Source organism: Homalodisca vitripennis, chromosome 2, assembly GCF_021130785.1.
Source record: "Homalodisca vitripennis isolate AUS2020 chromosome 2, UT_GWSS_2.1, whole genome shotgun sequence".
Classification (NCBI taxonomy): Eukaryota; Metazoa; Arthropoda; class Insecta; order Hemiptera; family Cicadellidae; genus Homalodisca; species Homalodisca vitripennis.
The window spans coordinates 195854459-195872063 of NC_060208.1; the positions used below are offsets into that span (position 1 = coordinate 195854459).

Here is a 17605-nt window from a genome sequence, read left to right on the forward strand (position 1 = left end):
AAATAAAGAACCAATTACAGTAATTGAGGCGAACATCATGGATGTCTTTGAAAAACATCAAGGAGACGAACATGTCGCTTTCTCACATTGCATATCGGCAGACCTAAATAATGAAAGAAGTATGAGTGCTGGAATTGCAACGATTTTTAAAGAAAAGTTTGGCAAACCCTCTATGAAAGATTGCATTACAAGTCATTTGGCGTACCAGAAAACTGCAGAAGGTGCTGAAATATTTAGTTTAATTACAAAAGATAAATACTACCAAAAACCCAAAATTAGCAATTATAACCTAGCTTTTGAAGATTTAACTCGAGAATTTAAAAAAAGGGGTCTAAAACAACTTATTTGTTCACCAATGGGTTGTACAAGAGATGGTATTGAACCTGAACACTTTGTTGCTGAATTGATTAAGTTTATTAAAGTCAGTAAAGCTTCTGTTTACATCGTCACATGTAATGAGTACGCAAAAAGGAAGCTTCGAAACGGACTATCCTATTCCGCCTTTGTGGAGAAGCTAAGATACACCATCTCTTCACACACCGTGAACTGTGGGAGAAAGCTGATATGTCCCCAGCTGCAATACCGATATCTTCTGATGGTCTCGCTTCAACCATACTAACACATCCAGCAACTCCCAGTGAGATGACAGCACTTTTGAGTTCTGCTGATGAGATGTCATCATCTGTGACCTCAGACGGGGAGACAATGGAGCCTGCTACCTTAGATGATAATACAGATGCTCACTTCACTCCGACAGTATCTAGTGGTAACATTTGTAATAAATGTGCTGGTGATGATATGGTCAGTTGTGTGTCATGTGCTACAGGTTCACTAAATAGTACGCCTATAAATATAGATTTTTTAGGAGTAAGACCCATAGAAATAAATTATGCTTAGGTTTAAGACGTAACCAAAACACAAGTAAACAAAAAAAAAATACTAATACTAATCTGAATACTGTCTCTAACTGTAACGGGTCAAATTCCAGTGTTTTGTTTTTAAATATTCAAGGTCTAAAAAATAAAATTTCAATTTTGGATAGCTTTTTAACTGATAAAAATATTTTTGTGGTAGGTTTGTGTGAACACTGGCTCAAAGAGGAGGAAATTAAACTAGCTGCACCTGATGGTTATACCTGTGTCAGCGCTTTCTGTCGGTCAAACCACATTCGCGGGGGTTCGTTGATTTTTACCCGCAATGATGTCCAAAGCAGGACATGTGATGTAAATCAATTTGTTTCAGAAGTAAACTTTGAGGCAGCTGCAATTTTTATTGATAGTTTAAAACTTATAATAGTGTCACTTTATCACTCACCATCCGGAAACCCACATATCTTCCTTGAAAATCTTGACAAGTTGCTCTCTTTCTTAGCTAGCTGCCCAAATTACACCTCTATCATAGGGGGGGACTTTAATTTTAATTTTGACGTCACCAAAACTAATAACATGTCAAAACAGTTTTGTAATGTCATGCGCCAGCATGATTTTTATTACATAAACAATAAAGCAACCAGAGGTGCTAATTGTCTGGACAATGTTCTAGTAAATTACCAAAGAGAATTTAAAATAGATTGTGACATTTTTAACTTTCCTTTCCCTGACCACAATGGTCTCATAATACATGCACCTTTTGGTTCAGTAAAGAGGAAAAAACAATTAGCGGAAAATAGTCCAGATTCTGTCAGTTATTACAAATTATTTGTTTCTAATAATGCCTGGGCACACTTGACAGACAAACTAAACACGTATCAGTGGGATGGCATATTGAGTATGAATAAACCAACTGCTCTCAGTGCTTTTCAAATTTTTTTTTAAACTGCTAATAGACAATATCAACTATTTTGCCAAACTAAAAAAAGTAAACCAGAATAATTTATCAGTATTAAAACATAATTGGTATACTAATGATCTAGCTGACATAAAAAAAAGATTATTATTTTTGAATGGTATAGTAAAAAAATTCTAAATCGGCCTCAGAACCTGAAATAAAAGCTTTTTTAGACCTGAAGAAACATTATAAACAATCAGTAAAAAATGCAAAATTAACTCATAATACAAAATTAATAAATAATAGCAGCAACAAATGTAAAACTGCCTGGAAAATAATAAAAGATAATGGAAAAATGAGTTTTGTAAATAATTCTAACATTGGAATTTCACCTGATTCATTCAATAATTCCTACATCAATTCTGTAAATGAAATAAAAAATAAAATGGGCTGCCCTAGATATGGTTCAGAGGAGCTTATTAAAAATTTGCCAGTGAATTCTCAAAATTTTGCATGGCGACCAATTACTCCTAATGAAGTAATTACATTAGCCAGCAGTCTTAAAAACTCAAATAGTTGTGACATTTATCTAATGTCCAATAACCTTTTAAAAAATATAATAAAATCCATTGCAAGTCCTTTGTCTTACTGTTTTAACTTATGTCTTGTGGAGGGAATTTTTCCTGACGAGTTGAAGTTAAGTCGGATATGTCCGGTTTTTAAGAAGGGGCCCAAGGACAAGCCGCAGAGTTATCGCCCAATTTCGATTATTCCCGTTTTATCCAAAATATTTGAAATGTTGGTTTATGACCAGATAAATGCGTATTTTGAAGGAAACAAATTTTTAAGTAATTCTCAATTTGGATTTAGAAAGGGAAAATCTACTATTGACGCTGTAGATATGTTGGTGCAAGATGTGCTATCAGCCTTTGAGAACAAGGCTTTTGCTCAGGCCACCCTTTGTGACCTGAGCAAGGCTTTTGAATGTGTAAATCATTCAGAACTGTTAATGAAATTGAACTACTATGGTGTTTCAGGGTCACAATTAAGTTTTTTTAAATCATACCTTAGCAATCGAAAACAAAAGGTTTGTATAGATGGAGAATGGTCCAAGGAGTTAGTGGTCTCATACGGTGTACCTCAGGGCTCTGTACTGGGGCCGCTCCTTTTTTTAATTAGTATTAACGATCTTCCAAATTCGGTTAAAGGTAAAACCTATATGTATGCTGACGACACTACATTTTTTAATTCTAATAAAAACCTTGAAGAACTTAGATCTCTTTGTCTAAATACTTTAAAAGAGGCTTCTGAATGGTTCATGTCGAATAGATTCCATTTAAACGAAGAAAAAACACAAAAAATCTCATTTTCTTTGAGAAAATTTAATGAAAACTTTCTAAAAGATAACCCTTCTACTAACGTAAAGTTTCTAGGAATTTATGTTGACAAGACTCTTACTTGGGGACCACATATTGATTATTTAAGTATTAAATTATCTCGAGTAATATTTTTATTAAAGCGGTTAACTTATTGCATTCATCAAAATTACATTAGATCAGTGTACTTTGCAAATTTTCAATCGGTATTCAGATACGGAATAATTCTGTTTGGAAACTGCAGTAGGATAGAGGAAATTCTCGTGTTACAGAAAAAAGCTGTCAGAACCATTTCTGATGCAGGGCCCTTAGAACATTGTAAACCCATATTTGTAAGCTTAAATATTCCTACAGTGATCAATGTGTATATCTTTGACTTGATCCTGTATGTTTTTAAAAACTCTGATATGCTTAAACCAAGCAGTCATAAGTATGACACAAGATCTAAAAACCAGTCAAACATTAATTCTTGTAGATTGACTAAAACATTGAATAGCCACATTGTCATCTCACTAAAAATATATAATAAATTACAAAACTTAATCATTAAATATCCTGAGAAAACCTTCTGTAAAAAGTTGTATAAATGGCTGATAAATAATCCCTTTTATTCCATTGACGAATTTTTTAATTTGAATATCATAGACTTTTGAATTAATATTATTCAAGTTTTGTATAGTTATAATTTTAATTAGACTTAGTTGTACTTGACATGCTTGTATGTATACATGTGAATTATGACTTTGTCAATGCTTCCCTGCTTAACGGCAAATAAATTATTATTATTATTATTATTATTATTATTATTATTATAATTACCGGCGACACGAAATGCGGGAATTTTTGTTGTTGTTTACTTACCCAATACGGCGTCAGGATAGCCGAAAGGGTTGTCCCCTTGGACAAACCCCGGGATACCTTTATCCCAGAAGCGTCGTTGGCCGGAACGGGTGACGTCATGTCCGTGCCGAGTCTGCTCGTCATCCGCACCGGGTGCCGGTCTCCATATTGTATGTGCTCGCAGCGCACTAGGCTTCAGCACAAACACTCGCGAATTACAAGTATATAGTACATGAATGACACGTAGATAGTACATCAATTACACGTATATATTACATATTAGTCTGAAAAATATACAACATCAAAAACAATTAACACTCCTCCCTCCCCAAGTAAAAATTAGAACAAATCTATATACATCCCCACCCACCGCCAAAGACTAAAAACTACTTATTTGTCCTCGTGATACTTAACAAAGCAACTGAGTTCACACAGACCTGGTTCATCAGGGCACACTGCACAATAGTACACGGTTTCCTTACGCTTGTCTTCTTGGTAGCAAACGCGGCACCTCCGGGTAACTGACTTGCCGTTTCCTTTGCGCTTCGTTAGTTTGGAGAGACGATGCATGCTGTTGCGCGTCGGTGTGATGAGCAGTGGGGCTTCCTTTGGAGGGAGCAGGTCTTCAAGAACACGAACTCGGGAGTCATACAGGGACAGTCTATCTGAGTTGTACAGGTAAAAAGAATTTACTACAACAACCTGGAGAAAGTGCACACAAATTTTCTTGTGCCATTGCAGGGTCTTGCGCTCACAGGGGTAATAAGATACCATTTAGTCCAAGCGGTCAGTCCCCTTCATGTGAGAGTTGTAGTACATGATTGGTTTTGGTAGAGTTCGTTTTTGGTTTCTCCTGTTGGTCGTTTGGACCATCTCGTTGTCATATTTTGTGGAATTGTAGGTTACCGTCCGCTTATCCCTCAATTTTCCAACCATGACACTTTGGGCATAGTTCGCTATCGTTTCACCTTTGCCCAATGCCTTTGCCTTCACTGCTGGAGGTGTATGGAGTCTGTCGATGCTTAGGGTGCCGGTAGTGTAGGTTGTGACGTAGAAGTTTGGATGATAAGACAAAACTATTATAAAAATTATCCATGAACAGGGAATGGCCTTTCCCCAGGAAGTCACTCATCAGCTTCATGACGACTTTGACGGTATGACCTTTGCCACTACAAGAGTCATGGCTCCCCATGTAAACATGGAAGCGCAGCATGAGTCCCTCAGGTTCATTCAGGGAATAAATTTTGATTCCATATATCTTATTGTTGAAATAATCACCAATATTTTGAATTTTAAAAGACCGGTCATTAGCAGGTTCTGGGTGATCAGGGGTATCAACTCTTGAATAATGCAGACATCTCAAAATGCTAAGAAATCGATTTCGAGACATGTACATAGGAAAGTTCAACAACCAATGAGTTTTCCAACAGTCGTTCAATCGATTCAGTCTGTCGTTGCCAGTCAAGATTCAAGATTCTTTATTTGTCTTTAAACATATATAAATGCAATTGACATCGTCAGAATATTCATATAACTAGCCAATACTAAATTCCTTAATTTCTTGTATACAAAATTGTTCAATAAGCCTATAATAAAATAAATACATAATTAAAAACTAATGTACAACTACAATAAATAAGTAGAAGGCCTAAGAATTTTCTTAATTCGGCCATCACTAAGTCCTTCCATTTGGTTATGCGAGATGCGGGAGTAGTGGTGGGGCCACAAAATAGTTCCAGGGCATACAGGTTGGTTTGTCGATGATATTCTCTAAAAACACGGTGTCAAGAAGGAGATTGAACCAGTCAATTGGTTTATTGTCACCTGGAATGGGAACAAGCAAGCTAGGTTGACGTGGGTGTCACACCTTACAAGTGCGAGTCTTATCAACACCTCAACCAGGGTTTAAGCTGAGATGAAAATTGTCTTTGCAAAAATGCTTCAAGCTCTTCATAATTTTTAGCAAAATTATTTGTCCTTTAGAATTTATTTAGCTTTGGTGTTCAGCAGAGAATCCAATACTACTTATTGAACTGTCTAAAGTTTTCTACTTTACCCTCCAGAACCAATATTTACATTAATAAATTTACTTTTGTTAAAATATTTAAAACTTCAATAGTTAAAAGGTTTAACTACAGTTTAACTAACAGTTTAATTAGAATATAAAATTTTAAATTTATTGTAAAAATATACTAAAAAGACTTCTCTTTATATAAAACACAAAATGGAGTTAAGTAATATGGTGATTTTTTTAAACATATTTATAATACAACTTTCTTTTAACATTAGTTCATCTTTAAAAAAACTTATTAGTTTCTACCAACATCATTAAATCCTTCTTTGTTTTTAAACACTAATGTTTAAACCTCATTGAAATGGATTACTTTCTATTAGTACCTTCAATAGAGATCATTAAAAAATTGCTTAAATTGGTTTTACTTAACTTTGTATGAATCTCTTTACTTTAAAATAAAATCTGATTATAACATAACCTCAAAACATCTCCAGTACTAGTTACAGATGCCAAGACAAGATGTTTAGAAGCGTACAACATTCCTCTTTGTTTGTAAGTGTGTCATCCACGGCGCATCAGTACCGCTGTCATAACAAGCATAGCTGTTTTTGGATCCTACTCTTGCATTAAAGATTATAAATAACCTAGTGTGAACATTAACCACAAACAACTAACTAGTTAAGCAAAAATTATGGATGTTAAATTAAAATTTAGCTTGTTTATTTCTGCGTCTAGACGTACAGAAAAAATTGTTTACGAACATTAAATTTAAGTTTTTATGTTGTTAAGAACATAAAATAGTGCCGTTTTGTGGCTTTTTCAACCAAACTGCAATTGTAACCATTCATAATCAGGAGAACGTGCAATCCTTAAGACCAAAGTTTCATACAATATAAGTAAGTGTACTTATTTAGAGTGTCTAATTTTAGAACTTTTGAATTATATGGATAAAAGTTGTCCAATAACCATTTTAACTTTTATTCTTAACCGATTTCAGTAAAATAAATGGCATTGGTCACGTTACTGAGCTTACAGTCATTTTTATTTTAAAGGTAATTTATTTGTGTAATTTAAACTATAGTTTTTAAACGCCACTTTAATTAAACAGATTTCCCGCTGTTGACACCTGTTCGTTGGAACATGCAAACTGTCAGACTGTCGAGGGCGGTGTTGCGACGATCGTGCGTAGTCCATTCGCGCCCTTAACTCCAACAGGGAGCCATAATAAATAAAATATTGTTTTAATATATTTGTCCATTTTCCATCAGGTTTATTCATATGGACTCAATGGCTGTTATATATTTTTGTACCTTTAATATATTTCAAGCACAAAAAATGTCTTGAATATTTCAAAATTCTTTAAAAAACCAGGTTTTTATAAAATAACAGTAATGTTACTTTGGCTTACTTCTTATAGTGGTGTAATCAGTTTTTGGTCAAAAATGTCAAATATTTCAAAATTTAAATTCTATAAAGTCACAAGAACCAGAGCTAGTTGCAAAAGGCATTATAATTTTATTACTGGTCTATACATTAAATGCACAAAAAGCAATTACATTAAAACTTAGTAATATTGCTAAAAATAATCTGAAATAATGAGAAATGAAATATTGGTCATTGAGCTATTTTAGGAACATGTTGAAGTTGGCTATGACAGAAAATCAATACTCTGGTTAAACAATTACATTAATATGTGTTGGATGGAGGTATACAACAATAATATATTCATAAGCAATCTTTAACTATAAATATTTGATCAGGATGGATTCTAACTTTGACGTATAATATTGCTGTTCACCTCCTGTGTTACTAGGAGTAAGTGACTTGGTGTGTATTGTGTGGTGAAAAGCACATCTTTGTCTTTTAGTTGTACCAGTTTACCAAAATTGTTTGTAAAAACATTTTTTTGCAGGGTTGTGTATGGGCATTTGCAACATCCAGCAAACTTCGGAGGCACCAACGCAAGCACACCCAGACCCGTCAGCATTCGTGTAAAGTCTGTGGGAAGTGTTTTCTCCGACCGGACCATCTCAAAGACCACAGCCTCAAACACTTTGTCAAAAAGTCGTTTGTTTGCCCAATTGCAGGTATGTTGCCTTCAATTTATAACATCATTGAACGATTGATCATCAACACGATACTTAGGTAATATTTTATGGAGAAAGATAACAGGAAATCTGTATCTAGCAAACTTTTAGATAGTTACAGAATGTAATAATCTGTTTGAAGAAGAGAAGAAAAGATTTGGAGGAAACTTAAGAGCCAGCTGTTGTAACACAACCTTGAGTAGCATTGTGGGAGATGTCTCACTTTGAAGATACAGTGGAGTCCCGCTAATCTGAACATGTTTAATCCGAACATCTGGTTAATCCCATAACAATAATGCAGAGTTATAGAAACTAATTACCTAAAGAATGAATATGGTTTCGTAAAAAATTTAAAAAACAAACTTTTATTAAATATGCGTGCAGTATTTTATTAGGGCAAATTGAATACGGTGCAGTACAGTACATAAATAATGAAGTTTAAATACAGAACTAAATTGAAACTTATGGGTTAAGTACGAGTTAAATTAAGTGAAATAAAAAAAAAACTGGATGTACAGCACTCATATTGTTGAGTATGACATTAATTGTTAAAATATGATATTAGTTGATGAATTAGTTTGTATTCCGAATACAGGCACATGTCATTTTGTTTAATATTTGCAGTGGTTTCATCTCCAAGGAATGTGACATTGTATTTGGTAGTTCTGTCGGTTTTTGTAATCTCTTTTATCACTGCTGGCCAGTATGGATATCCTTTGACCTTTGCAAATACCAAAACTCCTATCTCATACAGTGCATTTGTTTCTGTTGCCATTTTATTGGTCAATAGGCTGAGTCAATGTTTTTCAAGTGTGAATATGTAAACTGTTTTTTATAATAAGGTTTGGCAGACTCCACGTAGTTGATGTTTTTATGATGTCAAAATGGAAAACTGTTTTATATAATGAGGATTGGCAGACTCCTCGTGGTTAATATTTTAAAATGTTAAAGTGGAAAACTGTTTTTTATAACGAGGTTTGGCTGACTCCTCGTGGTTGATGTTTTTATGATGTCAAATGGAAAACTGTATTTTATAATGAGGATTGGCAGACTCCTCGTGGTTAATATTTTAAAATGTCAAAGTGAAAAACTGTTTTTTATAACGAGGTTTGGCAGACTCCTCATGGTTATATCCCAGATATACCTGGCAATTACCATCTGGTCAGTCAAGTCACTAATGTGTAGAGAGGCACAGGCAGAGTAGTTGTGTATAGAGTGTCAGATGCTGAGTCTGCACTGTTACCACTGCTGGGTCATTGCTTCCATATAAATTGACATTTGCTTCATAGCAGGTGTACTAGATTGTGTGGCATAGAGCTAATTACATCACAATTATTGCGTCACTAACTTATGAGTTCGCTATCCCGGTGTTGTAATTTCTTTTGTGAGATTCAGTAATTTGATAAGTTGACTGGGTTAGCATTTATCCTTCAGTTAGCATAAAGAAATGTAGTTGGATCCATCTGTGATAAAATAAAATTTTCTCGATGGTAATTGTTCTTTAAGTGTTGTTAAGCAACTAAAGCTTTTAAGTAGTGCTTATCTTGTTTTTTCAAAGAGTGTTTGTTAAGTTTTTAATGTGAATGGACTTACAATACTCCAGGTTAGGCGGTGATCAGAGGTTATTTGGTTAGCTAAACCTAAAACCATCACTAATTCACTGTTTCTTGAGACCACTTTCACTGACACTGTAGTCAGTCAGCCATTTTTTTAATGTTCTCTTCCAGAGAATGGTGTCCTATGCGGAGCAAAGTTTTTCAGTGCCCTACCAACAAGTCTTAAGAATAGTCTACCCACAACTCTAAAGAAGAAACTGAAAGACTGGTTCATTGACAAATCTTTTTACTCCATTGATGAATTTTTTTACAAAAATTATGAAACTCTGTAGATATTTAACATTGTATTGTTTTAAGTTAATATGACACACTTTATAAACTTGATGTTTTTTCTCTTTCTTTGCTTATTTCTTTTAAAGATTTTTTCGTGTTCTATGTAATTTGGATACTTTTTCATCTTAAAATATGTTTTCCTAATCTTTAATCTTGTAATAAAAAAAATGAATATATTCATAGTTGAAATTATACTGGTTTGTTTGTTGGTTAATAAATAAATGTTTAACTGAGACTCCCATCCTAACACAGTACATCCTCTATTGGGTGTGTATTATTTCTCTGTTTGCAAGAAATTGTTTAGTTATATTTTTAGTTAATTTTTGTTATGGTTACTTTATAGATAATAAAGAAATGTTTATTTTTTACAAGTATATTTTGCCATTTTGTCTATGTAGTGTTTGTACACTTTTATGAAGAGAAATAAAGATTATTATTATTATTATTACATCTTATGTCATGTTTTTTGTCTGTGGGGAGGCTCTACCCCCAGTTGAAATGGCATTTCCACTGAAGTACGGAATTTGAATTTTAAAATTTTTTGCAAACCTATTCTACACTTAATTAATTTGAGCATCAGTTCTGGTATTTTCCTAAATATTTTTAATATAGCTAAAGTTATACAGATTCATAAATCGAATATTCCGGAAAAAGTAATTTCCGACCGATCTCTATGCAAAGTGTACCGTCAAAAATATTCTAAAAAATAATAAAAGAACAGTTGGTCGAATATCTTTTTGATTATGATATCATGTCGAAGAATTAATATGGGTTTCGGTTAGAAAAACATTTCAGATACTCTATTTGATGTTTGTATATAAATAAATCTGGCAATATCAAGTCAAAAGCGTCTAATGTTAATTTTTTACATCTTAAAAAGGCATTTGATTTTGTAAACTGGAGTAAGCTTTTAGATAAGCTCAAGACTGTGGGTGTTTTGGAAAGCGTTCTTTCCTGAATTCAGTCCTACCTCACAGATAGGCGACAGATAACATCGATCTGTGGTGTCAACAGTGATCAAATGCCCATTAATTATGGGGTGATCCAAGGGAGCGCACTTGGGCCTATATTATTTTTAGTATATATCAAAATATATGTAAACTGACTAAAACAATTAGTTCTCTTTGCCGATGACCTTCTTATTTTAACAATGGAAAAAACCTACAATGAAGTATGCTTAAATGCTCTACGTAAGTGGTTCTCAAACTTTTTACTTCGAGCCCTCTTCTTCTTCTTCTATGCATTAAGCCTCAAGGGCCTATTACGCACCCCGGAAGCACACCATGAGGCCTACTAGTCTATGATTTCAGCAGTTCCACAAACTGCAGAAAACAACCTATCAGGTCCTCTTGGAGAAATTCACCACCCTTGTCCAAACTACCAAAGATGGCATACCGCTCCATTGCTATTGTAGGACAATCAAAGAGCAAGTTTTCAGCAGTTTCATCCTGCTCCTCACACAATCTACAGAGCGGATCCCCCTGAAGGATGTCGACTCTGTGAAGATGCTTCCTCAGGTGACCATATCCTGTAATCAGACCTATAACCCGAGAAGACATTGATCTACATAGTGAGAGAAGGTCAGATGCCACTCTGGAGGAAGGCGACTTTAGTACAATTCTGCTCATTCTTATGCTCGGATGCAACCTCCATCTTCTCTCAAGTTCAGCACAAACCCATTTCGAGACAGCCCCAAAGGACTCAAACCTTGGAATACCCCAGAACGGTTGAGGGCCTTTCATAATTGACGCTGAGCCCCGGTTGGCCAGGGTATGAGCTCTTTCATTCTCAGGGATCCCCTTATGACAAGGAGCCGAGCCCAACAAACAGTCACATTGTTGATTCTGGCAAGGGAAGAAAGGACTTGATAGCAATCCCAGACAAGTTTGGATTTGAACACACAAGAGTCCAGTGCTATCAGTGCTGCTTGACTGATGCGAGCCCCCCTGTATAGTCCAGCTGCTAGCTGGGCCCCCCTACATGTAAGCGTACTATATAAGTGAGCCGCTTTTGAAATTTTACAGTAAACTTTTATTTGCTTAGCTTTGTACATTTTATGCATAGGTACTACATTAGAGCCTAATGGAGCAATAGGTTTAATAATTGTGACTGTGATAATATAAAGCTAGTGGGAAACATTCAAATACTTGGGACTGACTCTAGATAGGAAAATGATATTCACCATTCACTGTTGTAGAAATTATATAAACACTGATATTGTAATTGTGGAAATATACAGTATGTTAATAGTTACAAATATCCGGGAATTATATGTGATAATTGTTTTAAATGGACGGAACATGTGGATCATTTGAAAAATAGATTGAGAAAATGCAGCAAGGGACAAGATTTTTTACTCTCAGTAAAATTTTCATCAAAACTTTATTAATTAATACATATGTACACTAATTTTTTAGAAATATTTATTCCAATTACTCATAATTACAGCACTAGATACTCGTATTCTAGAAACATAGGAATTATCACCTCCAATCTTATTAAATTGTTTTCAACTATTAATTGTTGTTATATTTCTCAACTGCTCTACAGAAATTTGTGCTTGAAATATGAAGGCATAGAATTTCTTCAAACACTGGCATTGTCGACTTTTATAAGGGAAGTATCAGAATGGTTTATCAGTGTCAGTGAAAACGAATTTGGGGTTCCCATTGTGACCGGGTACAGCAGGCAGACCTAACCTTACTCCACTCACTTAACCCCTTTTCATCACATCATGCATTGTTACATCCAGCTGCCCCTGGATGATATAAGTTTATCAAACTGATATAGCTTTTAAATTTTTGATCTTAATATATTATTTATTTTTATTATTTTTTACCTTGTTATCATTAACAGAAAGTTCATCGACTAAATCCAATAATATTAAAATGTTATTGTTCTTCTTTTTGTTTCATATTTTTGTATTTACTTGTTTCTAATAATTTATAAATTTTGATTTATTACAATTATTTTTTTCTAAAATCCGTTCCAATTATCGGCACCATAATGGCTTGGGTCTACACACTGACTTACTTGCCCATGTAGACCCTATTTTCCCTAATAGAACTGTATCCAGTAACATATATATATATATATATATATATATATATATATATGTGTATGTATTTTTATTTGTACTATTGGGAAATAACCATTCATTCATTTTCTGGTTCATATAATAAACTGGCGGTGACTTCATGTTGTCGTTTTAAATGTTCTAGACTTAGCAGATTTGCCTATCAATATTAGTGGGAGTTGTGATTATCAGAAGTGTTAGAACATGCTATTAATGTTACTCAATATTTGCTCATTTTAAAGCCAGAAGCACGGGTTTCTTCTTTTAATGCCAAACTCTTTCACCCCCCCCCCCCCCCACCCCCCCCCCCCCCCACCCCCCCCCCCCCCCACCCCCCCCCCCCCCCACCCCCCCCCCCCCCCACCCCCCCCCCCCCCCACAAAAACGTTAATGATTAGACTAAAATAAATTATGTATTTTAGGACTTACAGATCAATGTTAGAGTCAAATTTTTCAATAATAAAAGGCACTAAACTCGGAAATGGGCTGATCTGCCAAATGATGTCCGCAGGTTCTTCCCTTAGTATTGAATGCCAAGTTACAGTCGGGTCCATGGGGCATGGATAGGACTGTACCTCATACAGTTGCTTCCTGGTTGCGATGGCATTTCTTGAGATGATTGTCACATTGTGGACCCTTGTTAGAGAGGACATGTACCACAATCTGCAACAATATAGTATTAGTCATTTATATTGGGATTTGGCAAGCGTTGAAAGTACATTAATGAGAAGAAATTTAAAAGGATAATATACTGCTGACAAAACTACACTGAAGGCGAGTAGTACAAAGGAGGGAGAATATAAATAAAGGAAAGTAAGATGAAGATAAAGCAACACAATTTCTCAAGATTTTTTATTTAAGATGAAGTTCTTTTTTGTTTTATTACGCCCCGCTCCTTACCTAACTCACCCACTCATATCTCATCTAACGACCAAGGCTATTGTTGAAGAACCCTGTAGCTTTGCAATAGTTTATAATTTCCAGGATCTATGTAAATAAATATTGTAGTAATGAAATAAGTTATTTTTCTCTTCCTTACATGTGCATTTTTGGGATTCAAAAAATCTTTTTTGTACTTCAATTATTTAAAATATTTCAATAATAGTTATACACTGTTACTCGAAAAAAAACCTAAAAAAGCATTATTTGGGATTCGTGTATTTAATTCATACAGGTGGGAATGTCCCACTAAATCCAAAATCTAATTGGGAGGCGACCGAACCACAGTCTCGGATTAGCCGGAATGACGGACAACAACACGGTTTTTTAAGCATGAAAATGGGTCTATTTAGTTAGATAAAATTATTCAATTTTGTTTATTAAAAAAACGTTTTCTAAACTGGTTGTACTGTGTAATACTAAAGCACAGGTTTAGTAAGTTATGGGTACCACCTTTACCCCCCCACCCCCCCCCCCCCCACCCCCCCTGTTCACATTTTGTAGTGTAAGAGTTCTATTGTTTAATTAAAATGTAAGCATTACATCTGCATCATGTGGCGGGGGGGTGTGTGGGGCCCACGCGCTTTACAGACTAGACTGTACCTCCCCACTCCCTTGGCATGTCAAAATACAAAACACTGACTCATTTAGAAAACAGCTGCACATTGTGTTGTCAGTCTGCATGTTGAGTCGGGCTAGTGTTGATCATCTGTTGTCTCAGCACAAAAAGCCCATTAAGCAAAAGCTTACCCCACCATTACTCTTAATAGAGAAGCCTAGGACGTCCTCCTAAAACGTGTTTAGATAAGAGGTAAAAGTCGTGACTTAAAATTTGGCAAATAAATAAATACAGAGTTTAGTTTTTTTGGTTGGCAAAGCTATAATTTGTAGTATTGCGAGGAAAAAGAAAACCGTTGCAAAAGCGTTGAACAATATTGTGCTAATTCTTCTGGCCAGACTTTGGAAAACAGGCAAACTGCGGAAGCAATCCCTGTATGATATAAGTGCTTTTGGTTTTGTTTTCCAAGGAGAAGAGAGAAGATAAGGTTCCTTTAAGTGGGCCTATAATAGTTTCAAGAAAATGGCGGATTCAATTTGACCAAATTATATGAACGGCAATGAATTCTTTTCATGCTTTAATATTGATCGATGGAAGAAGTGCCACAGAATGGCAGACAGAGTTGGACAAACTTTTCTTTCATGACCACGACTGCAGCAAGGGAAATTAATACATGGAAGAAACAATTGAAAACTTTTATATTGTCGGAAGGAATATTTATTTTCCACAGCAAAATTTATAAATTCTGATAAAACCCGGCCTCAACTTCAGAGAAAAGGAGTTTGGAACATTAAAAGAAGAAACGAATCCGGGGGGGGGGGGGGGGGGGGGGGGGGGGGGGGGGGGGGGGGGGGGGGGGGGGGGGGGGGGGGGGGGGGGGGGGGGGGGGGGGGGGGGGGGGGGGGGGGGGGGGGGTAACGTGCTTCTGGCTTCTAAAATGGTAAGCACATTATTGGAGTAAAACATTCAAAGATTCTAAGATTTTATTTCATCATTAAAACATAACGACAGTGATGCAATAGATTTCGTTCAATAGTAATATATATAACACAATTTACTTTATCATTGTTTGTTGAATTCTGTGTTGTAAAACTACTATATTTAAGTGAAAATAAAATAAATATTAGACATAACATAATAAAATAAGTTACTAACACTATATTAACACATACACTGTAAATAGTTTTAAACATTAAGAATCATAAATTAATTAATAAGATTTAGCATGAACATTACTATATAACCACTATTATTTAAGTGGAAATACTAAAAACAAACCTATTCAACATTATAAAGATAGTCTAGTAACTCTATATTATAAACTCACATATTTAATTCTTTTTTTAACATTGAAAAACGTTAAAATTATTAATAGACTAATAAGAACATATATTTACCAATTAAATAAATTAGAACAAAAGTTAACAACATAAATAATACAAAATTAAAACTAATTAAAATTTAAAAACAATGAAATCAACAGATGAATAGCCTATATAACATGTTACATCAACATTTATAAAAATACATACATTTAATTATTCTTAAATCTTGAATTCAAGCTTTCCAATTCAAAATTTAGTAAAAGATCCTGTCCTTAAATTTACCATAATCCAAGTAGCTAGAATTCATCTCATCACACCTTGTAGAAAAAAATCTTGTTCCTTTAACCATTGTTTCAAGCACTCATATTTGAATTTATTAACATTAATTAGCTGTTCTAACACTTCTGATAATCACAACTTCCACTAATGTTGGATAGGCAAATCTGCTAAGTCTAGAACATTTAAAAACGACAACATTGAAGTCACCGCCAGTTTTATTATATGAACCAGTAAATTGAGAACATAGAATATGGTTATTTCCCAATAATAAAAATTAAAATATATATAAATATGTTACTGGGATTACAGTTCTTATTAGGGGAAAATTAGGGTCTACATGTGTTAGTATAGTTAGTGTGTAGGTGAGGGGGGGGGGGGAGGACCGCGAGCGAGCCATTATGGTGCCGATAATTTAGGTACACGGATTTTAGGAAAAAAATAATTGTAATTAGAATCCAAAATTTTTTATAAAATTTATTAGAAAACAAGTACAGACCCCACCCCCCTCACACACACCAACTACAACCCCGATTAAGTCGGCTTCCCGTTAACCCGGAAGTCCGGCTCATACCCGGACCGATTTTCTATTAAAAAATAAAAAATCAGGACCAAACATTTCAATTATAAAAAACGTAATATTTTTGAGTGGTATATAGTATCCGTGAATCGAGTGTGTGCCATCAATATTTGATGGGACTCTGTACGACAGTGAGTGTGTGACTCATGGCATTTAACGGGCGGTCGGAGAGGTAAAAGTGGCGGGTCACTTGTCCCGGATTCTCGGACAACAATAAACAGACGCGTAATTTCCCCAAATTCTGCACCCTTTCCTACCTTACTGACGGAATAAGTGTATCACGTCGGGTTTTTACCTGATGCTAATGAAATTCTAGACACTGGACGGAGGCGGGACGGGGACACATTGAAGATCCCAGTGATGAGTCATGGAAATGCAGTGTAGTGGACCAAACTAAACGAAACACTAATGTTGTTTATTTCTCTCGGAGCGGCTAGGCCAAAAAAAATCGGCCGGGCTCCTGAATCTGAACTTGCTCATGGTTGGAAGAGGACTGCGGGTGATCGACAACAGCACGCACGCGGCAGACGGAACATTGGGGCACAACCAAAGCTGACTGAGTTTTTTTTTTCACCAGGAAATGAACCGCTTATAAATTGTACTGTAAGGTTAATAATAATTAAAAATATATTGCAATCTGTTTGATGTTTTTATTTTTTTTTTATTTTTTTTTTTTTTTTTTTTTTTTTGTTTTTTTTTTTTTTTTTTTTTTTTTTTTTCAATATTATATATGGATTTTAATCTGTAAGTATACTTGATATTTTATTAATTTTTACCTAATTCTCCGGCTCACCCGGATTTTCGTTAACCCGGGATCGGGCCGCGGGGTTTCCCGATTAATCCAACTTATAGCGAGGTTTTTCCACTGTAAATACAA

The 17605-nt window shown here is 34.9% G+C and overlaps 1 protein-coding gene across 2 annotated transcripts in view; it reads left to right on the forward strand.

The window, feature by feature from the left end:
• Nucleotides 1-8177, forward strand: part of LOC124355235 (myoneurin-like) — a 35431-nt gene extending 27254 nt beyond the window's left edge. For both annotated transcript variants that reach the window (XM_046806276.1, XM_046806277.1), the window contains exon 6: nt 7910-8177. In XM_046806276.1, the coding sequence (XP_046662232.1) occupies nt 7910-8146 (237 nt within the window). In that variant the 3' untranslated portion in view covers nt 8147-8177. The remainder of the gene's footprint in view (nt 1-7909) is intronic.
• The last annotated feature ends 9428 nt before the right edge of the window (nt 8178-17605 follow it).